The sequence below is a fragment of the Mus pahari genome, chromosome 4, assembly GCF_900095145.1.
Source record: "Mus pahari chromosome 4, PAHARI_EIJ_v1.1, whole genome shotgun sequence".
Taxonomy (NCBI): Eukaryota; Metazoa; Chordata; class Mammalia; order Rodentia; family Muridae; genus Mus; species Mus pahari.
Window position 1 is genome coordinate 128,777,612 of NC_034593.1, and position 26,655 is coordinate 128,804,266.

Sequence of the window (26,655 nt, forward strand, 5' to 3'; positions counted from 1 at the left end):
TTCCCCCCGCGCGGAGTGGGGCCGCGCCCTCCACGCCTCCTCTGCGAGCGCCACCCAGGACCCCCGCTCGCCCCACTCCTGGAGGCGACAGTCGCTGGACCGTCGGCGGGCGGGCGGCAGCCAGGGAGTCTCTCCGGCACAGAAGCGCGAGGATCAGAGCGGGGAGCGCCTCGCAGGCTCGCCACTCCTCCCGCTCTTGCCACCTCCCCATCCTCGGCGCCTGTGCGATCCTAGCGGGCGCGGGGACCCGAGAGCAGCGCCCGCTCGGCTAGCGGCGGAGCTGCGGGAGCTGTCGTGGTGGCCGCGCTGCGCCTCCCTGCACTTCCCGAGTGGGGGCAGAGCATTAGCAGGCGGGAGTCGTCAGTGGCTAGGCGCAGTGGACGAGGGACCTTCAAACTCCTCCTCGGAGACTCCTCTCCACCCCCTTTGGCCCCTGCCCTTGGAGAAAGTGGAGTGTGGAGCTCAAGCTGCTGTTATTTCTCAGGACTGCCTGGCGGTGGCCGGATCTAGCCTCCTGCCCAGCCGGGCTCTCTGCTGTTTGCGCGTCTCCTGGTGGCATTCCCCTTCCCAGTACACCTCTGCCGAGGATGAGGAAAGGTCTGAGGGCGACAGCAGCCCGCTGCGGACTGGGACTAGGATACTTGCTACAGATGCTTGTGTTACCTGCCCTGGCCCTGCTAAGCGCCAGTGGCACCGGTTCCGCCGCTCAAGGTAAGAGGGTCTTCAGGGCGCGGCGGTCACCTCCCTTTGCTTCTGTCTTCCCTCTCTTCTACCTCTATTTGTCCCTGGCGCTCCTTGCTTTCTCATCTGCCCAGTTGCCCCCAATGGAAAGGACTTTAAATCCCACTTTCCCAACTAGTTAAGAAACCAGATTTTCAGACTTAGCTCCGGAGCTGGGTAAGGGTGGACCCGGGGTGTGTTAAGTGATGCTGCTTTCTTGGTGCCTGTGGGATCCTGGAGTGTCTTTTGCACTTTCAGACCCACAGGCGCACGTTTTTGAATATTGTGCACCCGGAGGTTTCCAGAGGCACTAATAGTGGCTTTGTGGTGTGCGCCCCAATCTGTGTAGTGTGCAGAGGCTCCCCACTGTGCGCGGTGGCTGGGCTTGCACGGTTTTCTTCCACCTCCGCTAAGGAAGTATGTCCATTGCTGCCAAGGACCCATAGGCGCCGGTGCCCCTAGACTGCTGATGGGGCGCTATGGAGATGCTCAATTCGCCCAGAAAGGACAGGCTCCGGGTGTGCCTGCCTCTCCACTCACGACCTCTTCGTGTCCCCCTCCGGACAGGCGACCCTTGAAAAACTTCAAACCCACAGCTCTAGTGGGCGATTCTAGTTGTTCAAACCTAATCTGCAACTCTCTGGGGAAAGGCTACTGCTAACCAGTTTATAACTGACATTTTAACGCATGTAAGCCTTGAAGTGTGTGGAACTCTGAGCAAAGCCTGAGTGGGAGGACAGTGGTCCAGAGTTGGGAATGTCTTGTAAGGGAAGAGGGGAGACACCTAGACCTCATGAGGGTCATCTTGGAGGCTTCTTTCTTGTTCATTGAGTTTTAAGGGGAGGTGCAGCTCCCAGATTTATTCAACCAGTTCCCACCCAGATCCTTCTTTGCCATTTTAAAGATTTATTTATTTATTTATTTATTTATTTATTTATTTATTTATTTATTGTCTATAGCCAGAAAGCAATACAGCTTTGCCTTGAGAGAGAGGCAACAATTCAGAACCAGCTCAGAGACCTTCCCTTTTCTTCATACACACACACATAAACACACACACACACACACACACACACACACACACATTTCTTTATGAATTTGGAGAGTTTGGGAGGAGGAGCAGCAGCCCTTACTCCTTCCATGATGCTCACAGACTGCTTTATTCCAATTGCAGCCTGCATTTCCTAAAATCGACAGGCACTGATGCAGGGAGGTGGGTGCTGAAAGCAGAAGAAAGCCCAGAGGCCAGGCAAGTCTGGCCCTCATGAGGAGGTATGTGATTAGCAAGGCAGTGTGAATCGGAGATAGCTACTTAGGGAGTAAATTGTTCCTGCTACACTGCTAAGTGGCCACGCTCATAAATCTTGCCTTCCTTTCTGGACAGATGCTTCCTATCCTTGTGGGTCAGCTCTGGTTTGCTTATGCACACGTCCAGAGCACCTCTGACCATGTTCAAGGGAATCCATGCTAGAAAGCCTAGAGTTCTTCAAAGTGGTCAGAAGTTCTCAGGACTCTAGCCAGAAATGCTTCCAGGAGGATCTTAGGAAGCCTACATGGACAGTGATCTTAGGAAGCCTAAGGGTTCTGGAATCAGCTGTATGAGTCCTGCTGGAATTTGGTGTCATTTTTCTGTGCACAAAGGACGGAGCGATTGGGGGTGAGGGACAGGGTAAGGGAAGGGTTTGGGTAAAGGAAAAGTTAAAAGTCCCCAAAGATGCCAAAAGGAGGCAGGATCCCTGTGGAGAGCTTACAACAGCCAAATTAAAAAGACTGGGTAGGAGAAGGATCGATGAAGATAATCAAACAGGGGGCTGTAAGTGGATTAATATTGAAAGAAGGGAGCAGAGACTAAAGGGGAAGGAGCTGGGGAGCTCTGCCTCCTGCACTTTTTCTTGGTGTACACCAGATAAGGCAAAGGTTGAGGATTAATTCTGATCTTCAGCAGAGAAAGAAAAGCAGGTTTAGGGGGTGTTTGCAGTTCTGCTGGGGATTTTACTCCCTTTACCCTCGTTCAGAGAGAATAACTTTTTTTTCTCCCTCTCTCTCTTCAAATCACATGACCTGAGAGGCAGGACTCTTACTTTTATCTTTGTTATCCTCCATGTTCCAGAGCACCAGCTCTTCCTGTGTTATCTGTGAAACATCAAAGGAAGTGTAGAGCACAGAAATCTGCTATCAGCTACTGTCCCTGTGGCTGCTACTCATTAGCCAGGCCTGTTTACTACTGACCTGCTGCTAACACTTTATTCTCAGGCAGTCACTGTAGGACAGTCTGCTGGGCAGGCTCCCATTTTCTTCTGTATCTCCTTTCTCTCCAGCACACATCCTAGAGGTACCATTTGCTTGTTCTGCTGCATTAATGACTCCAGTGGACAATACTTTTCATGAACGGAAGTACATATGCAATTAGAAGGCAAGACATTCATTAAGTACTTTACAACGTGAGGAAGGTTTCAAATCTGTTGGAGCAGTGCTGAGAAAATGAGGAGAAGCTTTCAAAAACAGACCTCCAGTTGAAATCAGCCCAGGGGAGGAGGAAAAACCAAGTGCAACATGGTTGTAGCAGCACAGAGCGAGTATCATTTATGAGTGAGGGAGTTTTGCAACTGTGGATTAAAGAGACAGCAGTCATGTTAAACAGGTCCTTGGGAAATTCTCTGGGCTGTAGGCAACAACTTTCCCGCTCTCTGCCCTGCTCTAATTGTTTCATTGAGGATGCTGGGAAAGCTTCACTCCAGGGAATTCTCAGGGCTCCTGACTTCCAAGAATGAAAGATTTTTACTAGGAAAGGCAAGGGGTGTGTGTGTGTGTGTGTGTGTGTGTGTGTGTATGTGTGTGTGTGTGTGTCTGTGTGTGTGTGTGAATTTTTGCCTCCTACCATGCCACCCTTCTACATCACAATATCTCTCTTATCTGCCACCACTAATATTATGTGTGCTAACACCTCCACATTTAGACTAGAAAATTATTAATGTCTATTCAGAGATCATTTTCTTATTGCATAAATTTAGTGTTTTTAAGACAAGTAGCATTTCTTTCCACAGGGGAGGAAAGTACTTTCATGACTCTATGCATGTTGGTGTTTTACAAATTGACAATCTGTTTTGATAATAACCAAATTTGATGGCTACTCTCTCATATTTGGCTCAGCTGGTAGGGCAAATTCATGTATCCAATATAGAGATTTACAATAAAGAAAAATAGATAAGCTGGCCTTTGTTAGGTAAGTAATTCTGTTTTCTAACTTAGAGAACGATTAAAAATCTTCAGAGAACAAACTTTTCAAGCACGTGGCTAAAAATAAATGCTGGATCATGGCAGAGTGTGTTGGTTTATACCTGTAAGACTCCCACTTAAGGAGGCTGAGACGTGAGGAATGTAATGCCAAAGCCAGCCTGTGTAACAAAGCCAGATCCTGTCAGTAAAACAAAGAAATCATTACATTATCATAAGCATCAGAGTTAAGTAGGGAAGAATCATTTAAAGTATCCATCTTTGTACCCTGGAATAGGTCATCATGAGAATCCATGCAAATATATTGGAAATGACTCCCCTAAGGAGCTAAGAGAGTCCTAGGAGCTCTACTAGGCTAACCCTCTTTGCTTATGAAGTGTAACTGTTGAGATTTAAATATAGCTGTCCCCTTATATGTCTCCTCTTATTAGCATGAAAAGGGAGAGTGTGCTCCATTAGGCCTTAACTGCACATAGCACTTTTATGATTTAGGTCATGGCTTTGCTGGAGCAGCAGAGGGAGCCGCTCTAAGAAGAAACACTAGCATTGGGGGCTGTAGCCATTTCTGGAAGAAGGTGTGGATAGAAGCTGAGTCTAGCTAGACTCCAGCCTTGAAGTTTCAGCCTACCTCTCTTTTACTTGACCTTTGCATCTGTGCAACTTAAAAACAAATCTGTTCCAATTTCCTGCACACTACATTTTTGATCTTATTTGAACAGAATGTATACTAGAAGAAGTATGCAATAGGGAACAAGTCCCAGACTGTGTGCTACTTGTTGGAGAGTTAGACTTGAATAAACTGTCTTTATCATCGGGATAGATCTGCCAGCATATTACTTTCTGAACTATAACAGTGTATACAGATATGTTCCTTGTGTCAAGGAGGCCAGGATTATCCCATGAGTGATGGTGGTAATGGAGACAGTTCCAAAATTTTTATACATAGAATATTAATGGTATTTTATACATGCAAGGTAAATTGGTTGGAAGTAGTAAGGACATTTGGAAGTTGAACTAGTCCAGGCACATCCATTCACTCATTCATCCCATCATCTCTCATGCTGGCTGTGAACTCATGAGCCACCTGCCCAACTTGGCCCCCACCCCCATCTGTTTCTGAGATTACAACTGTGTACCCCCATGCCCATGATGGAAGTGGGATTTTCTTTAAGTTAAATTTGCATTTCAAAAGTATGACTTATATTCAGATACCTCCCCTACTTTGGTAATGAGGATTGAATCTAGGTACCTGTACGTATTATGATAGCAAGTGCTATGTCATGACTCTATGGCCTGGTGCCTACTATTAGAGTCAGTGGCCATTTTGTCTGGCTTTGGGGAGGTACAAGCTAATAACTGTTAGCACCATGTGCCTGTTTTAGTTAGCACAATGCATCATAATTCTTCCAACACATCCTAACTATATGACTGTTAAATGCTAAATTATTTAACTATTCTGTACCTCAATTTCCCCAGATGTAAAATGAGGAAAATATATACAATAGGTCATACTAAGGATAAATTAGTGTATGTAAATCATCTACAGTGATAGGTAGTTCACAGAAAATATTATTATTTCTTGGCTTCCAACTTTGTAAAACACCGGCAAAAAGTTAGTCAAATTCACGAGGCCTTAAATGTATCCAAACTCTATTTGAATTTTCACATTTAATTGCTCCTGATTGTAGTGAACATATAAAATAATCACTGATATTTCTTTGCATGTTACTTTCTGACCAACTTTTAAGACAAACTGAAGACTTTGAGAGGCCTTAATGTTTATTGTTACTTAGAGTTGAAACAAAGGTATTTTTCCTGAAAATCTGTAATTCTGACTTAAATTATTGATAGTTAAGTTCTTCACACAAGCCCAAGACACTTGATCTTCTCTCTGTTCTCTCTTACCCTTCCTCTCTTCCCCTCTGTATCTCTCAATTTTATCACTGTCTCTGGCTCCCGCTCTTAATCAACAGCTGCTTGAACCTATTATGGACTTACTTTTGGATTTCTAGCAGTTACTTGTAAATATTATTTCTCTTACTGTGAAGGAGGACTCCACGAATCTGAGACCTTATAGAGAGAGTATCTTTCAAGAATATTTTTAATAGAAACTTAATATTAGTTTTGCACTACTTGATTAAAGTACATTTTTTGCAATGCTAATGTTTTCTTATTTGTAATTCTTAAAATAATATTGTAACCTATAGCTTCTCCTAATGCAAGTACTTTGTGTTGAAATTTACACAAGTTTTAATAAAAATTATTTAGTGCAAATACTTCTGTGAACTCACAGAGTCAGAAGGACTGAGCATGTTCCTACTCTCACTAGTTTGGATATGTCAAAACTCCTCTTTCTGAAAAATCTTTTAAGGTATGTTGGAAATTATTATAACCTTTCTAAGGAAAATTTTGGAAGATGGTAAGATATAAGTTGAGAGTTCATTGAAATGTTTGACTTGCATTTGAAATGCTGGCTTTCTCTCATTCTGAGCACTGTTGCCCCCACAGAATTATACAATGAAGTTTTGAAATATGAAGCAGAATAGAGTAGAGATTAGGCACTTAAACAGATCTGTTCTTCTCCACATAGGGCTGAAGTCCTGTGACATCAATTAAAGTGAAGTTATAATTTAGGAAGTGAGCTACAGCTTTGGAAGTGCCTAACATGCAGATATTTGTCCTTACATCAGTATTAGCACCTTTTATTAGCAAAGAACAGTAACTCAAAAGTGCTTTGTGTTGCAAAGTGAAGCAAAACATCTGAAAACCCCCATGTTTGGGGAATATCCTCCTTTAATTAAACAACACACTGAGTCTTATGTTCTCATGGAAGGGAAGGGGGATAAGGTGAACCTTCCTCATGTTCACATGCCTGCTGGAGTTCTTACTTCAAGTACTAGGGAGAGCATAATCATACTAATATGTGATATTGATTAATCAAATTTAGCTCCACAGTTACAAGCCTTATTTATTTTAAAATGTTGTGAGCATAGGAGGGTTTACCTTCATTAATCATTGTGTCATGTGGCTCCCGTGGCTAGTTTCATTTCTCAGCAATTATGAGAGCAGTTAAGAGACCTTGTAAGATGAACACATTCTATCTTTTTGTCCAGATACAGATGCTAAACAGAAACTCCTTCTTGACTTTTAACAAGTTAGTTGGTGATTGCTAACATTTCTCATAGGTAGTCAGTATCTTAATTGTGGGCTACTTAAACTTACCTATATTTCATTGTGTTCTATTTTTCCCTATTGAAAAGAAAATCCTTATATAGGAAAGTTTATTTTGAATTTAAAAAATTGGTTAGTGCTTACATATCAAAATGAATTTGTAATCCACTTATTAACTCAAGTATATCCAGGAAGATAAATGCAGATTTTCTTCCTTCCAGCTCATGAAAACTGAGATGAGTATAAGTATAAAAAGAGTAGTGTAAAAGTTTGGAAACATATACTTTGTGAAGAAAATTTTTCATGTAAAGTTAATTTATAAGATACATTCACTCAGACAGGAGAAGTTTTGGGCAATATGTTAGGCTACATGATATAAAAAAACATTTCTAATCTTCGACAAATAAAAGTCAAGTGTAAGATCAAAATTAGAGGAAGGAGTGTTGGACAGTCTCTTTTCTGTACATTTACAAGTTAGTTACTTGTACTTGAATATTCTAAATAATTATGCTATCTTTTTTGGAATAACAAGAACTGCAAGAGTCCTTTGAAAAGTAAGCAGATGGTCAGCCTCTTTGACAGATGCTAAAAACCATAGCCAGTGACCATAGGACTGTTAGTGTTCTGTGGATTTGAGCTATCTCTAATCTAAGCCAAACAATCCCCCAAATTACTAAGCAAACAACAACAAAACAAACAGAAACCTTGAAAGCGGGAAATACAGTTACCAGAGTAAATTCTGGTAACTGGACTTTGAAGATTATGGGCATTCCATATATGTTTACGCTGTTTGTCTTTTGGTCAAAAGAAAAGTGGTATGTTGGATCCCCTTTGAGTAGATTCTGCGAAATGAACACATTGTGGCCACCCAGTGGAAGGATTCAAGTTTAGCAAGTAGCAATGCTGAAATCATTGAACTAAAACAGTAATTATGTTGCCTCTCATTTTCCTTGGAAATCTTAATTCTTCATTCTGGATCTCTATAAGATGATGAGAGGCTGTAACTTAAAATTGGCTTAGGGATTCAACCCAAGGATGAAGGAGTCTGACACTTGCTCCTCACACACAGGGTCTTCACCCTAGAAAACAGAAACCCATTTCTGTGAATGCTGGAAAGTGAAGGAGAAAATGGAGGATTGTTGTTGGTTTTGTTTTTGTTTTTGTTGTTGTTGTTTATGTTTCATTATTAGTTCCATCTGTAATAGAGACCTAAGATTGGTTTTTCATCATAATATTGAAGTATATGGCATAAAACTTCTATATAAATCATGCCTTAGTTCTTACTCCAGCTGACATAGAGAAAAGATTTCCAGGGTATTTTTAAAGGCTGTGTTTTTTAACAGGTTCTATTTTCTTAGGTACCTATGTGGGGAGGACATGCTCCACTGGGAACGAGATGAGTGCTATGCAGAGACCCACCAGTGATCTTTAGGAAATGCTTTACTCAATCTTGAACTGCCTTGTTACACATTGCCCTTGACAACAATACTCTGTTGTTTCCTAAGGCTCACCTGCTTGGAAGAAATCTGATAGTGTTATGTTCAAATTATATAGGAATTCTTGGGGACAATTGTCCTGAAAAAATAATTTGCTTAAGTGGAGCTGACTTAAGAGAATTTTAGTGCATTGGGGAATGTCATCACTGTCTGCCTCTCCAGGTATATTGGCTGAACTAAATATTTATTTTTATATCACTACTAAGCATACATGTATCTATCTATAAATAATGAAAAGGACTGTGGTTAAGCAGTTGTCATTTACTTGCACTAACATGATTAGGAAAAGTAGAAAGATGGCTGTGAAGAGTTTGTTCTGCTGCAGTGCCTTCCCAGTTGCAAAAGGGGGGATACTTTATTAAATTTATAATAAATCAAATGAAAGACTTGCATGTTATTTTTATTGAATTGAGTAATTTTTTCTAGGATATTGTGCACAGAAATTTTAACACAGTAAATACTTATAAAAAGTAAACAAATACAGTTTGATAATTTCCTATTAATATGTGTGTGACATTATGAGTATGTGATGTGCATAGATAGCATGTTTTGATGTTTTAGAAGAGAACATTTATTTTCAAACTGATTTTCCACCCTCCCTAAAAAAAAATGAAATCTGTATAATAAATGTTTTGTTTTTACTTATAAAGCTCATTATAAACTTGCAGTTCTGATTTAATCACAGGTTTTTTTTAATAAAAAATATTACATCCTATTTTTCCGCAGAAAGTTGTCTTGGCAAATTGACAAGTCAATTCACTGTGTGTGAAGAGGCTGTCTCATCTGACAGAAACAGGTTGTCACCTATTCCCAAGTGATGTCTGCTTTCTATGACCTATGGCAAACATATGCAGACCTTCTGAGTTTTGCTGTTGTTTGGTTGGATGGTTTGTTTTGTTGTTTTTCCCATAGTCTTATGGTTGGACTCTATTCACTGATTACAGTTGAGTGTCTATCCTCAGTAGATTATCCACTTCTTAAGGGAGAACATATTTTACACAAGTTCCTGACTCTTTCTAACTTCTCTAAGAGAGTCATAGTTGTTCTGGAAGTGCTATACATGAAGTGACTTTATACAAAGGCCCACTGTAGGCAAGGTCTGATGGGCTCTTCTTTCCTGCCCAGAATCATGCAAGGATGGTTTGTTCTACTGATGAGAAACGGGCTGTGATTGGTTGTGGTTGATATTCTGGGTCTCCCACAGATGGCTTTATTTCCAGTTTTATCACAATATGAAATGAAACTTTTACTTAAATGGACAAAGCATGTTAGCTGTGCAGAGAGAAAAATTGTTATAATGGAAGAATATCCAGATTTTCACTCAGGATATGACAATAGTATGCTTCTTGCTTATATTAAGCATAATAATAAATATTTATAAACACGTCCAAATGTCATTCGGTTGGAGCTATTAGCACATATACATTTTAAATTTTTTGGCAATTTTGAAATGAGATTTTAAAAGTACTCAATTCTAGGTTTCTGGTAACTATGTTAGACACATCATCAAGCATTCATCCTCTCTGGTTGACAAGGGGCTTTCATAGCAAAATATATAGTATCCTATGAAAAATGACAAGGTAAATATAATTCCTCATAATGTTTTGTGATTACAAGTCTAAAAGTTAATGGGAAAGGTTGCCTGTTTAATGCTGAATTGCAAAGTTAAAGAGAGGATCTTAAAGATAACAGCAGACTCCAGAGTCCTTTGGTTTATTTAGCATTCAATGACAGTCACTAAATTAGGGAAAGGAATGTTCAAACAACACACTTGAGGAAAAGTGATTTTTATAGAAAGGAGCCATTTCTGCTAATAGCCAGTAACTGCACATAACCCCGCTGACATTAAAAGTCCATTAGCTAAGCCCAGTTTAAATACCAGCTGATGCCGTGTCAGCTAAATGTACCCTGGCATGTTTTCATAGAATGCAGTAATAGCAGTTCTATATTTTTTTTCTAAAACTATGTACATTAAGTAAAACAAATGCCATCTGATAGTAGTAGCAGGCTGCTACTCAACAGGCAAAGGTTTGTGATGAAACAAAAGTAGCAGTCTATATAACAAGAAGATAATATGTGGCGGTGATGGCCTTAAAAGGGAGGCTTTGAAAGAAACCCTCTGGAGCAGTTGAAGCTGACACCATAAAGCAGTTGTTTCCATAGGAGCCCTCATTCACATACAGTGTCTTGAGAAGTTCATTTAAAGTGAAGGGAATTTTTTTTTTCTGCTATTAGCTACGTTTATTTTTCCATGTACTTTGAAACTACAGGAAGTCCAACCATGGTGTGTATGTAAGTGGGGAGGAGAGTGAGTGTTGGAAAAGGAGCAAGGAAAGCTCGGGGATAATGTAACACTCTCTACCATGTATAAATGATCTCTGGATAATATTTCAAAGCTGTGGAATATGTCTGTGCTATCAGACATGAAACTGAGAGTTGAAAGGCTATCACCCCTCCCGCCAACACCAATTTCACAAATATATATTTTTTTACCTTTAGAAAAATTTCTAATGGATATTTTAGTCATCTGGAAGACAATTATGGATACTGTCAATTATTATGGTGTCCGTGCATCTCTCATCATCATCTGAAAGTGTGCTCGAAGCCAGTGTTCTGTAACTGTGAAACCATTGTGGTGCTGAACAGGGCTGCTCAGTCATCTGATGTGTGAGTTGAGAACTGGGCAGTAATTAATCAGCAGCTGTCATGCTCATTCCACTCTAAAGCACTAGGAGACCTCTATGCTCACCTCCCCCCTTCCCTATTATCAGGCCATTAGCAAAACCCAGCAGAAGTCAAGGGGATAGAGTCCAAGGCATCACGTGACCCCAATCACATGTGCACACTCTCCATGAACATCTTCCTAAAGTTCACTTGGATTCTCACCAGATTTTCTTGCCTTCAAGGTTCTGAGTTCTTTACTCTGACCATACACGACACGGTTTTTACTTATTTGTACTTTGAAATTACGTATTTTTTTTAACATGATAAAAAGTAAATCCTTACATAACCCTTTAGTTCTTGCAAAGAGCAAAAACAAAAATGGGCTTACTCTTTTGCCATAGCAGAGATTTTCCTTTTGTGTGAATAGATTCTTATACAAGCCTTTCTTAATAAAATGAAGGAGTCCTCTTTAGTGTCATTAGCTGTTTTAACTCATTTCATTTTGAATGAATTGTGAGCTTACATGGTCAAAGTTTACATAATGAAATTACTGACCAAAATGCTATTTACTGACATATTATACAAGGGCCTTGGTGAATCCTCTTGTCTTTAGTATATAATTCAGACATTAATAACAGATGGGATCATTCCACCATCCAACCCAGCGGACTTTGATTTTAAATTTTCAATCTATTTTAAGGCCAAAAACATCTTTTTAAATGGCTATTTCCATACATGGGGGGGCGTCTTTTGTAGTGTATGAAATTTAATTCTAATTGAACTGAAGAAAGAATGTCATTGTATTTAGCTGCATAATAAATGTGTACTCATCTACAAACTTGTGTTATAAAATTGAATTATGTTGAAAATATAATAAGTTGATCCTAGATTGGTTGAAATAGGACAGTTATTATGCTAATTTAGAAATTTTTTTTTAGGAAAATTCCCTGCCATGTAAGAGACTGTTGCTTTCTTGGACAATTTTAAATGTATGCTCTTCTTTTGGTATGAACTATGTTATGAACTACATATAAAAAGAAAAGATGGAATAAATATATTCCCGCTTTAGTGAATTTGTTTATGCTCACAACTCTTTTCTTAAAATAGATGTCTTCACTGAGTTTTATAACTGCAATCACATAAGCATAAGTTCATTCTCTCTCTCTCTCTCTCTCTCTCTCTCTCTCTCTCTCTCTCTCTGTCTCTCATCTCTAACTTTTTTCTTTGACTGCCAGGAAATTAAAAAGTTACTGCTTGCCTGTCTGTGCGCACCTGTGAATGCATGCCTGCATCTGTATGTGGTTGGATCTGACAATTTTCTAATTGACGAAATCTATAAAACAAATCAAATTTCAAAACTTATCCATGTCTATGACCAATGGGTTTCCTGTGGCAAGTGGTACTGCAAATAGTACCAGTCTTTCTGTGAGTCCCTAGGCAAAGATCAGTAAAGGCTGTTGAGCTTTGTGTCTGTCAGTTGCATACAAATATAAGCTCTTCATTCCCTTCACACTGGGAGTGTAGGATGAGAATAATTGTTGTATTGATGTCATAAAACTGTAAGGAGGAATGGGGTTGTGAAAAGCAAAAGACTGAGGACAGCTCTTGTCACTGGACAAGCACTTAGTGCACTTTAACCTTTGTTATGGCTGATGCTATTTTATTCTTATCATAAATGTCTACACTGTGTAGCAGGTTTCATTTGGCATTGCTAAAATTCTATGACAACACTGAGAGGACTTAGCTGGGATTAATGCTGAGTAGAGAAACAGCTTATAGACCAACCAAGGTGGTGTTATTAATGACACATTCATTAATAAGAGATTAGCACATTTTAAAAATCACGTTTTATACAAAATTTTGATACTTTTTACATTAAAATACTTTGGAAAGCAACAAATTTGCTTCAGTGTGAGTTTAAGAACAAATTTATTTTTAGCTTATAAATGTGTTTGCTGTGTATACATAGACATGCCTCTGGAGGCCAGAAGAGGGCACGAGATGCCCTGGCACTGGTGGTTCAGAGTTGTAGCTCTTTGGGGCTAGGAATAAAACTCCAGTCCTCTGCAAGAATAAGAAGTACTCACATATTCTGCCTTCTCTCCAGCCCCAGTGATATATTTTTTATGTGTCAAGCTCAGAATCAATGGAGTTGATAACTTTAAGTGAAAAATATGCATTTATTCTTTTTAAACTGTACATTGCTGTGTTTGTAAAAATGGAGGTTAAAGATTAAGAACAATTAATTACTGAACTCTACTTTTTGGCTAATATTTAAACTCTTTCTAAAGGAATTGAAACAATTAACCTTCTTCATTATGTCAAAAGTTTTAACATTACAAAGCACTTACTGATCCTAGTATAAAAGCAAAAATTAATTAAACTAAAAATTCCAAGCAAGGCCAGAGTTCCTCATATGTTCAGAGTACATATGTAGATAAGAGCCAAATAGAAAAAAGAAATTAATTAGATGTCCAAACTGTTCAACGTGTGAACATGTATAGTGGCAAAAAAGCATCTGTGCATACACTGGAACTGGCCTCTACTTCATTTAATTAAATATTTTAAATGGATTCCAGGAGAGGCCAGCGGAGCTCGGCAGCTCCTCACAGGCATCCATGTGAAACTTGTGTTCTATAAGAGTGAAAAAGAACATTTACAAATATTATAGTCCCATTTGAAAATTAAAAAAAAACTTTTCCAGTGTGTAGTTATAAAAGGATAATTTAAACTTGGTTTAATATTGACTATATTTTAAGAAGACTATGGGCAAAGAGGAGTTTCTAAGCTACAAAGAATATCTAGTATTGTATTTTATGATTCACTGTGACACTGCTAATCTTTTTGTTCTTTAGTTTTATACCCTTTGAAATGCTTCATTATAATATTTAAACAGGAGAAAAAAACATGAAAACCACATTTTTCATAATATGTACACTGGATAGGAAATGCACAGCCAAAGAGCAGTTACCACAGTTCTGGTCCCATCCGCAACCACATGGATGGATGGACGAAGTGAGTAGGGAAACACAGAGCAGCAGTCTTAGGAGGAATGGATCTGTTTGTAGTTTGTTATATCCAAATGCAAGGTTCAATGTCATTTATCTTTAACCCCCACCTATCCTTCCCCATTCCCTCCTTCCCTCAATGCCATTCTAACATATACTCACTTAAAAGAAAAAGTTAATAGGAACTCCATAGTGGGCAGGGAAATGTTTCCTCCATGTAATTAAAAAACTTCTTATCTTCATGGATCTTACTCTGTTAAAAAGAGCCAACAGAACCAACCGGGAACCTGGGACATAGTAGATGATTGATTGGATGGGTTCATTGGGACTCATCACCACATATAACAATTACTTTGTAGTAAATCTTTGGAAGATTTCCAGGAGTAAAACACACAGTGACTGAGTGTTGAGTCTGTAGCTTTGATTCCTTCTTGAATATATGTGTACTGTTTTATTAAAGTAAAATCAAGCTTCTCAATGTTGGTGTTTTAAACACTAAGCTGTCTTAAAGACAGCTACTAAACAATTGTCAAAGGCTTCGTTTCATTTTTTTAATCAGTGTAACCATTACCTATTTTCCCCCAGAATATATGACTTACCATTATTTCGTTGAAAAGGTAGTGAAGCCATTCAGAAATCCAAGTTAATGAAAGCAGAAATTATTTCCTATTTTCCTATATAATTATATGCTAGTAAAATTTAAATATACTCAAGCACTTAGTGGCAGTGTGTTAGGAAAGATACATGCTACCTAAATATGGTCTTGTATATCTATTGCACTAGAGCCCTTTTCCTCGCCCCATCCCTCTGACCTGCAAAAGGAAATTATGTAAGTGTAGGGCCATCTAAGGAGCTCTTTCTCTTCAAACTCTTGCCCACATGGAGGTTTGAAAATTCACATAGCTGTCAGGATTTCTGCTTATACTTCCCTCTGAACTCTTACAAACTTTTCTGTGGTTATAGTCTCCCCACACAGGGCATCAGCTGTTATAGTCTAAGTTTAGCCCTAATACAACAGCCCCTCCCTCAGCCTTTAGAGCCAGACCCTTGCTTAGATCCACTTCTCTTTTACTTCTTCCTTGGCCATTCATTTCTTGTGCTCTATCTTTTTTTCCTGGCTCCTCCCACCCACCCTGTTGGTTTAAGTTTTAGTTCACTCCTTTGGAACATGACCTCTCCTGCCCAGCTGGACTGGTCTTTTCTTTCTGTGTTCCCAGATACATGTCAACACAGTGCCTAATCATCCCCCTTTCCTTAGCACACAAATTTGGATTTGACACAAGGGTAGTAATGTGATATCCATTTTTGAATGGTACTGCATGAATTTGAGTGTTTTGCGTAAATAACAGAGTGTGGCTTTTCCTGACAATTCACAGTAGTAGAATCAGCCTCTCTCTTTGAATCTTGATTTAAGAGTTCCTGGATGAAATGAGGTGGGTGTGAATATCTAGATGGAAACCCAGACGGACTGAAGCCTTAGTATCCACCATCCATTAGGTACCAGCAGGTTTGGTGGGGCTTGCAAATGCCTATATACCAAGGGCAGATTCCCATGCATTATTAGTATTGGAAATTGATAGAATATTTAAGAGAGAGAGAAACTAACTGGAGAAAGAAAAGGTATTGGATTACCAGTCATGTGGGAATTCTCTATTCTCTCTCTTCTTTATCTGGTTATCATGGGGCAAGCAGCTATGCCCCACCCCTGCATTCCCAACAACCATACACTGCCTTATCAAAGACCCCAAAATAGCAACATGGTCAGCTGACCATAGACCAAAACCTTGGAAAGAAGAAGGGAAAATAATTTTTCTTCTTTTAGGTCAATTATCCTAGACATTCTACCACAGTTGCAGAAAGTTAATAAATTAACCACAAGGTTAGTTTTCTTCACCTTAAAAACCCATTCGAAATGAAGGACCCAAGGAGTTGAAGGGGTTTACAGCTGTATAGGAGGAACAACAATATGATCTAACCAGTACCCCCATAACTCCCAGAGACTAAACCAGTAACTAAAGAGTACACATAGTAGGACTCATGGCTCTAGCTGAATATGTAGCAAAGGATAGCCTTGTAGGTCATCAATGGGAGGAGGGCCCTTGGTCATAGGCTCTATGTCCCATTGTAGGGGAATGCCAGGACCAGGAATCTGGAGTGGGTAGGTTGGTGAACAGGGGGAAGGGTCAGGGGAAGGGCTTTTCAGAGGGAGACCAGTAAAGGGGATAACATTTGCAATGTAGATAAAGAAAATATCTAATGAAATGAAATAAAATAAAAAAATAAACTATTCCCATTGGATTTTCTGTACTGCGGTTCATGGCTTTGAAGAGATGAAGAGCTTTGATTCTCTGGTATATGAAACACATAAGCCTCAAGTAACTCCATACAAGCACTTTGATCACAGCTCGACACAGTGTCCTAGCCATATTGTTGCAACAGAGGATTGGCAGCTATGGAGGTCTACAAGCCAGAAGTCCCAACAATTGCTAGAAAGTTTTCCCAACTCTTCCCTTGTTGATACTGATAATAAAACCTGACCTTCCAATTAGTTAAATTTTGTTTTATATCAAATTACCGTTACATCAATTACTGATCTAGGATGTATGTCTTATTTTTCTCTCTGATGAAATATGAGAACAGGACATGTCAGATCAAGGGTGGCAGTCCTTTGGAGGCCCAGTCATGAAAGCCAATACATTTTCATCACACATAGTCACTCTTCTGTAGCCGGCTCTTGTCTGAAGATAGGTTTACTGTGATCATGGATATTTTTAAGTGGGGTTTTTTTGATCTTCAGACTACAAAATGGTATAACAAAACAAACTGTTATTAACTCAAAAGTTCTTATAGGCACTGGATTGAGCTGTATAGTTAGCGAAGAGAAAATTCTACCTAGGAGTAGCTCCCTGCAACCACAGCAAACACAGCCCCAACTTGCCCTGAATAATTACCGAGGAGATCTCTGTGGGATCTTTAACTGGTGCTGTTTGTAATCAGGCAGTCTGAAGCTTGCCTTGGCACAGAGTAGAGGAAGTGGTAAGGAGACAGACCTGTAATTATCAACAGCAGGTGCCCATAATGGAATGCCAAAGAGGTGGTCAAAGAGGCAAACACCACTTCAGCAAAGACAGTCAATTTAGACTCAAAGACATTCAAACTTTAAAAAAAAAAAAAAAATGACTTGAGAGCAGTATTAAAAGAATACATCTTTGTACAAAAAGAAAAACACAATAAACTCTTTAATGGAAATTAACCTCTTTCCCTGAACACCTAATGTTCTGAAAAGATGGTTAAAGCTGAGATGAATGCTAGTTTTAGAGAAGGAGGGATTTAACATCAAACATTTTTTGGTTCTTAAAATGTTTACTTGTGATATAAAAAAAAAAATGTTTTGATCTTTGTGCTCTTACAGGCCATTTGAAAAAAAAAAAATTGAATGGGAATTACTTTCCTTTTACAGGGTAATTTTCATAACTTCAAAGACAGAAACTCTTGGTTTCCTGACCATGGACAGCCTACATCTCTTGTCAGTTGCTCTACCCTCTTGTGTCACATATTTTAATTTTAACTTTTTCCAAAAAAAGAAACTATTATTTTCTGAGGTGCTTAAATGAGTAGTAAGTCATCTGATAAAGTATATGCAACAAATTATCTAATTGACATACAGAAAAAACAATGCTGCTTTGGTAATAAAGCCCTTTAAAGAATTTCACTTAGTGGGGCTATTTTGATGTAGAAATATATTTCACTGTTTCAAAAGTAGAATCTATGGTAATGGCCTCAGCGCTGTTTTGTGCTGTTATTTGCCTGTTTGTGCTTGTTGGGATATCTGTTGTACTATAATTTTCTTTCTGAAGTCTCTTATGTCTTTCCACTATGAAGTGAAGTAAAATTTTGTATGGGGTATTGTTTTCCTTCCTCTCTCCCTCACCCCTCTCCTACTCTCTCTTCTCTTGAATATCTCTTCTCTCTACCATCTCCTCCCCCTTCCAAATAAGTGTACACTTTGGTTGTTTTTGTGCCATGAGAATCTCAGGGGAAAAGGAGGCCAAACAGTAGAGAAAAACATGGTCATGATAAGTCTGTTTGAGTTGGTTCTCAGATGTGCACAGAAGATACTTAAGGGGAATTCGTCTTGCAGCCTGATATGGACTTTATATTTATCACTATAAAAACAACTGGGGAAGCCAGTCCTTAATTGCATTGGCCAGGCATAGCTTCAGCTCTCACAGTAGTTTTATGTCAAGATCTTGCCCTACTTAAAAGGAAGATGTAAAGTTTATTCTGGAAATTCGCCAGACCAGACCAGCCCTGAAAAATGTGAAGGGTAAAGATCTCTGTAGCTAAGTTAAAATAAACTTATCACAGCTGACAAAAGTTAGGCTTAAGATGACCCTACCTACAAAATATGAATCTTTGTTTCTGAACATCTCAATTTTCTTTAAAGCAAATACCAAATATGGAAGAGATTCAAGAATTATCTGAAAGAGGGTGGATATAAAATGAGAGGAAATGATGCCTTTATGATGTCTAACTTATCTGTATGTTTTTACTACTTGAATTTCTTTTTCTTTAGGTTGCTGAGTGTTAGATGATGCCCGACATCAAAGCAGTGAATGGTTAATCTAGACCTCAGTGTGTATCTCAGTAGCTGTCTGAGACTTAACCCCTGAAATTCAAACTTCTCTAGGGATTCAGTTGTGCCAGGGATTTTAGCTGTGGAAGTCACTCTGTCTTCAGGTATTTTAACATGTTTTACTTCTTTCAGTCTCTGTTGAGTAGTATATATTTACTTATGGAAGAAAGAAAAAAGTCAAGTATAGCTAAGATTAATTTAATTCAGTAAGCACTGTTGTTTTGTTCCGTAGAGATAAATGAGATAGAAGAAAACATGTGTCTGTGTGTGTGTGTCTGTGTGTGTGTGTGTGTGTGTGTGTGTCTGTGTGTGTCTGTGTGTGTGTGGTGTGTGTAGTGGGAGATTAGAGGAAAAACTCAGGAGCATTTCCTCGGGAGCCATCCACCCTGTTTTGGTTTTTTGAGACAGAGTGTCGTCAACATCTTGGAAATAGCCAGATAGGCAGGGTGGCTACTGAAGCATAGGGATAGGGATCCACCTTATCTACTGTCTAGAGCAAGGAACCAGCAAGCATATCCCAGCACACCAGTTTATCATATGGTGCCTGGGGATGATCCCAGGTCCTTAGAGTCCATGCATGCTCTTTACCAACTGGGTTGTTCATGTTAAACATGCATTGCTTGTCTTTAAGAAACTTCAAAACTTGTTAGGGAGACTAAAAAATTCCAAAAAGTCTGTAAAATCATAAAATGGTATGTTAGTGTGGCAATGATAAAAAATAGTTTAGATTCAGAGATCAGCTTGGTCTGTTGCTAGAATGTTCTACTGAGATAAACGCTGAAAGTGACACTGTTCACACTCTACATGTAGTGTCTTCTGGAAATGTTCTATTAAAGCATGTATCTGGTCATGGTGCCATTTATCTACCTCATTTCATTTTCTTCCACTTTCAAGTTTTTGAGCATCTACACACACACACACACCACACACACACACAGCTTTAGGCTTCTCTTTTTAATGGTTCATCACTGGAGCAAAGAGTTACAGAGACTTGCTCTCTGATTTCTACAGTTTGCCTTATTCTCATGAGGACCACATTCCATTTTGGAGTGCAGAATGAGCCTACAATCCAAATTTAGCTGTTTTATTGCATACTCTATAGCTAAGCCACTTTGCCCAGACGTGACCACATTCTCGGCAACAGAGTTTGAGTTTGTCAAGTGGTTCAGGTTGGTTGTCTCCTTCTAAATACAGTTTTACATTTTTAAATTATGTGTTTGCAATTTGAGTGATGGTCCCCTTGGTGCTCACATGTTTATAAAATGATGTAAATCCTGGAGATGATGACCATGCAGGGATATTTAAAGGGATATTTCTCCACCCCTTTAAAAGGTCCACAAGGGGAAGGAGTCCAGTGTATGGACCTCCGTGGGTGGGAAAATTGATGAGTTAAACATAACTCACCTGTAGAACTACTTCGAAATCATTTGTGCAAAATTCTGTATTTCTTCATGGAATACAAAATCAAGGACAAGAGGGATTTATATGAACAATGCTGAAACTTCATTTAGAATTCGAAACATCCGATTGTTTGTGTCCAGTGTTTCATAAGTTTGAGATTATAACGAGATAGTTAATTAATGATCAGTTGTAATGTGAACATGCAGTGCTTTTGTTATGATTTCTTCATTGCAGTCTTTCCTTTGGTGAGCACCTCTTAACTTTCTTTTCTAGTATTACTAGAGTAAACAGTGGATAGGATGCCAATGAATGATTCCAAGACTCTGGTATTTTACAGTTTTAGAAAAGTGAATGTTAAAAAGAAAAATGTTGAGAAAATGTATAAAGTGAGCTTTGGGGGTATAGCATCAGCCTGTTGCGATGTAGCTTTGTGTTAACGTTGTCTCGATTGGTTGTATTAAAAGTAAATATAAGAAAACTTCATTTTATTTTCTTGTTAGACCTTATTTATAAAGGGTTACCTACTCATGTGTATGTCAACTGTGAGAGTACAGGTACCCATGGAGTCCAAAGCGAGCATTGGGCTCCTGGGAAATTTAAGTACATGTGGTTGGGAACTGCCTTGTATGGGTGCAAGGAACAGGACCCACATCCTCTGTAAAAGAAGAAAATGCTTTTAAACTATGAACCATCCTTCTAGCCCTCTGAGCCTGGAAGTTGGAATTTTAGATGAATAATGAAATCACTGTTGAGATTTGACTCTGAAATATCCCCCACCACTTCATACTGAGAACTTAGTCCCCAGCTAGTGGCTTTGTGTAGAAGGTTATGGAAACTTAGAAGGTTGAACTTATTAGTTAGAAGTAGAAGCGCTTTAAAGAGGAGAGCAAATCTCAGTTCTTCTCTCTTGATCTTTTTGCTTCCATTCACCAGGCACGTGAGGAAGCCACTGCTTTGTGCTCCCTGTCAAGTCCACTGAGCTTCTCCACCATGCCATCTCTGCTGTACTGGGCTGAAGTCTTATGCCAAAGTAATTTTTCCTTCATGAATCATTCAGCCAGGAATTTTGACTTGCGCGCGCACACAAACACACACACAAATAACATGTACTCTCATCTCATACTTTCTCAAATAAAATATTCATAACTTTTACAATCAATTTTTCTCACTTAGCACACTAATTATAAAATATGCAATTTAGGGACTGAGTTTGGTTCCAGCACCTATGTAGGGTGTCTTCTGACCTTCACACCACCGCACTCCTGTGCACAAACCCACACCTAGACACAACTATATACATAAAATTTGAAATGTAAACATAAAACCTTAATAAGTAAGCATTTTATAAAATATATGAAATTATCAATTATAGAATGAATTTCTGTTACATGTATCTGTACAAATACATGTGTTAGTATTTGTATCCCTACTTATTAACAACTTAAAATCTGTGAAGAAAAAACATACTAAGAATTGCTATAGTAGTTCAAAATTAAACCTACCACATAATAATCAGAACCCTTTCTTTACTGATTCTGTTTGGTAAGATTGATTAGAAACATTAATTTGTAGTTGTATATTTGTGTTTATCATTGGGAAGAGAGGCCCCTTGGTCTTGCAAACTTTATATGACCCAGCACAGGGGAAGGCCAAGGCCAAGAAGTGGGAGTGGGTGGGTAGGGGAGCAGGGACAGGGAGGGGTATAGGGAACTTTCAGGATAGCATTTGAAATGTAAATAAAGAAAATAATAATAAAAAAATAATAAGCAAGTGCAAACAAAACAAGCATAAAGATGGTAGGATTACTTGTACTGAGTATTTAAACTTGTTTTTGTATGTATATGTGTTAGTCTGTACAGCATGTGCCCACCATATGCATTCAGTAGCCCATGGAGTCCTGAATACAATACTGAAGCCCATGAAACTCACTGCTCTATGGGAACTAGAAACTGATCCTGGCTCTTCTTTAAAAGCATCAAGTGCCCTTTCCTTCTAATCCATCTCCCTGGGTGCCTTACTTACTTTTCTATTGCTGTGAAAAAAAAAAACCCCACCATGACCAAAGTAACTTGCATAACAAGGAGATCATTTGGAGCTTACAGCTCTGAGGGGGGAGTCCAAAATCATATAGGGGGTCATACAGTAGCTTGCAATTAAGCGTGGTTCTGGAGGGATAGCTAAGAGCTTATGTCTTTACACACAACTATGGAAGTAGAAACTTCAGAGCTCTCCCCCAGTCAAGCATCTCCTCCAATAAAGCCACAAGTCCTATCCTTCACGAACAGTTCCATCAACTGGGAAACAAGTATTCAAATATTCAAATACATGAACCTATGAGGTCATCCTCATTCAAAAGACAGCAAGATCGATTTGTTAGTATCATCACTTGATAACATTTTTACTAAAAGCTAGGATTGTGTTTCTAGTAAAGACAGTTTGGTTCATTCATATGGCTGTCTTTTTAGTGTTATGTTTCAATAGACCCAAAATTGAGCTGTTGACTATTTGTGTTCATGCAATATTAGTGGAAACAATTTTTCTTTTGTTGTTAGCTTTTAATGTTGATGAGAGATTGAGATCATTTCCAGTCCACAAGTACATTTTAAGCTGTATAAAGCAAAAACACCACCATGACCTGCTATTTCAACTTCAGAAAATGAGAAGACTGTTTTGGAGCCATATTCAATTTTTCACTTGAATTAGCTCATTATGAAATGATAGGGATATAGTTTGGTGATAATTATTTAAATGCTTGTTTTAATTTTACACTGATTTACTAATTAGAAAATCTTAGATATTGCAAATAGTGAGTTTATTCTAGAATCAGTTGCTATTAACATGTCAATTATTTTAAGCTGTTTTTGATGATTCCTTTTTTAAAAAACATGGCTTAGAAAACTCAAACTTACTGGACAGCCTGAAAAAAGTTTGTGTGTATATTTATATGTCCCATGGGCAGTCTCCTTAAAGTATTTCCCCAATCATTTTCATTCCTACTGCAAAAACTTCATGACATTAAAGCATTGAGGTCCATAAAGGACAAGATGTATTATTATGAGCAAGGCATAAAAACCACGTAGTTTAACACTATGTTTAGTTATTTTGTGAATACAAAGAAAAGTTACTGAGAATTACACATTTTCAAAGGATGTTGCCCTACAGAACATTGCAAGATTAAGTAATGCCTTCTTAATCACAAGGGGAGAAACTAGGTTGGGTTCATGATGGTTTTAGAATTCTACTCACTACATTCGTGTCTTTGAAAAGTTGCTACCTTTTAGAAAGAGAAAAATTGTTTAACTAAAACTGCTGCCTCCCCACCTTTACCAACAAACCAGCACCCTTGAGTCTCGTATCCAGCAAACTTGAGTTTTAGACTTAGTGCAGAAAGCAAACTAGTTAATTTCAATTACAGATTATTCTTGAAAAGTATATTAATCACAACTTGTTTAATAGGCATATAAATTTGGACTATGTTTTGGTCTCTTTTCTACCATTCTTGTTAGCAGCCATGTCACACATATGCACACATGCGTGCACATGCGTGCTAGTGTGTGAGTGTGCAGGTGTGTTCGTGTGTCTGGGTGTATGTATGCATGTGTGTAGATGTGTAACTGCTATCAGATATCTGCTGCCACTGAAGAAAGTAGTCACTCTCCTCAACATTCATATCCAAACCAGGAACCTTTGGCAGTCATTTTCTGGAGATTGATTTACTTCTCTTAATTAATTTTTACTTTAAGACCATATCTTAATTAACTGATGAGCCAAATAATGATGCTTTTAGACCAAAAAGGTGAGATATTAAAATAAGTATCTAAGACATCAGAATTTATTATTGTTATTCTTGACAAGTTTATTACTTGATGTATTGTTATTACGTGGTGTAAATATTCCATTACGACCTTTGAATCACCAGAGAGAGTGTGCACTGTGGTGGCCTCATATAGCACGGTCTGAGAGCATCCTCACCGATCCATCTTCATACGTGTATATCATAGGATATCCTCACATGAAAAAAATGCTCAATGATTCATTTCAGTACTTCCTCTTTCATTAAAGCATGAGAATCCATAGGTGTATATGTCTATGATTTAAAAATAGTTCAAGCAATTTCAATATAAAAGTTGGACATAGATTTTTTTTTAAAAAAAGAAATTTTTAGTGACACATTTTGACCTACATGTGTTTCGTATTATTTTATACTGTGAAAATTAAAAAGAAAGACCACATTTGATTAAATAGATAAGGAGAATGCAAAAATAGTAATGATTGAGCGCATGAGTAAAATATTGCTTCAAGTTATAAGCTCCACAAAGAAGTTCTTTAAAAACAGGCTGAAGTTGAAATTTTGCTCAAGAATTTAAAGCAGATCTAATTTGTGTTAGCTCCTTGAGCATACACAGGCATTTGGGGAGGAAGGAGAAAATAAATATGGGGGAAACAATTAGGTCTCTTTTGTCAGTTAGAACTAATGGATGCAGCCAACAGCACAGGGGGAGGGGCCCTTCTCAGAACTGCTGTTCCTTGTATGTTAAATTTCCTTTGGGCATTTTAGCTTCCAAATGTATTCCATCAGCTTTGGGTGCAATGCTTCGTTTTTTGACAAGGCTGTGCAAAGTCAGCCAGGCTTCAGGGACCCACTAATTTGGCATCTTTTTTATTTTATTTTTTTTTAAGAACACATGAGAAATTGAAACCCAGATGGGAAACTGGCTTGCCTTGTGCTCCGAAACTTGACCTACCCAAACCTATATTTCACAGATGAGGAAACAGACCCCCTCAGAGCCCAGGGTTCACACAGGTGTTAGTGTGCACCCAGGACTACATCTCATGCCCCTTGTCACCCAGCGCCAGCTGTCTCCTAGCGTCCTGCACTGCATCTCCCACGGCTCCAACCCCAGGTTTATATTTCATGCCTGTGAGTCTTAGACTCCCTTGGCAGATCCAGCAGTCACAAGCTCCAGTTCCTACTGGGACCCATGTGAGCAAGTGGGCCGGGTGTAAGCTGATGGAAACCACTGGGGCTTGTGACAAATCAGAAAACCTGAGGACTGTTTAAAATCAAACTTTCTAAGTCTGCCTTGGAAGGGTATAGGTTCAATCGAGTGGCAGTTTCTAATTATTCAAAAAAAAAAAATAAAAAAAAAAAAAAAAAAAAAAAAAAAAAAAAGCCAGCTCTGTTCTTTGAAATTTCTTGTGTGAGGCAGGCCAAAGAAAACATGCAAGTGGACATTTGCCAGCTGCCTTCCAGCCTGCAGCGTCTGCTTCTCAAGTGCATGCCCCCTTCCCTCAAACAGCAGCAATAATGATGCTTCCTGTTCCTTAAAACGTTTAAGGCATGATTGGTTCATTCCATGTTTAGTCTTCCCAATGCAGAGAAGTTCCAAAGAAAGAAACTGAGGCTCGCCAGCCAAACAATAAATTGTCAATGTGAGACAGCCAAGCGCAGGGTTGGGGGGATCATGTCTGATGCCATACCTTTTAATCTTGTTCTTTCATATCCTTTAGCCTTGCTTTCCACTCAGATATTGCTCCTTGAACTAAAGTTCCTGGTGAATAAATAGAGTTGCCTCAATTCCATTTTAACTCAGCATTTCAGACGTGGGGTGGATCACCACTCAGTGCAAAGTATTACTGTACTCCAGAGGCAACGTGCTACATTTGGTATTTGGCTTTGTGAATAAGCCAAGCATATATACTAATAATTACGTAAAGGAAATTGTAATAAGTTTTATAATATAAAAATCACAGCTCTATGTTAATATAATTCTAAATGCTTATTTTGTTGGCTCCTAGTAGGTTAACATGCCTGTCTGCTCACTTATTTTTCTGTTAAATAATACCTTTGATAGATATTAAATTGTTTATAAACTTTTTTAGATAACTGATATATTTGAGGTCTATTACAACTTGATTTATTATATATTTTGAAGTCATAACTCTAATGATTAAGTTCATCTGTGAGTTTTACAACATATCATTTTCACTGTAATTGTAAAATGTATATTATTATCTTATTCTCCCTATTTCAAATAAAACAGTAGCACTGTCACTGAAACTGAACTTGTTGAATTTGAAATTTTCTTTCTTATTTTATCTCTCTTGCCCCACCATACAACTGTAGATTTTTTTCATAGGTTTCAGTCCTAGACAGGAGCCAACTTAAACCTTATTCCTCTTGCAGAATAAGAATTCTTCTCTATTCATAGCTTTCCTTCTGCCTTACACTTACACACGGGAATGAGCAGTTGTGCTTAAAACAAGGTGGTGCGAGGTCTTTCAGGAGTGGATGCTGCTGCTTAGCTTATTTCTTGCTCTGGTC

At 38.7% G+C, this 26,655-nt stretch overlaps 1 protein-coding gene across 2 annotated transcripts in view; it reads left to right on the forward strand.

Annotated features, from left to right (window-relative positions):
- The first annotated feature begins 289 nt into the window (after positions 1–289).
- Positions 290–26,655, forward strand: part of Unc5c (unc-5 netrin receptor C) — a 350,620-nt gene continuing 324,254 nt past the window's right edge. For both annotated transcript variants that reach the window (XM_021195777.2, XM_021195778.2), the window contains exon 1: positions 290–711. In XM_021195777.2, coding sequence (XP_021051436.1) covers positions 588–711 — 124 coding nt within the window. In that variant the 5' untranslated portion in view covers positions 290–587. The remainder of the gene's footprint in view (positions 712–26,655) is intronic.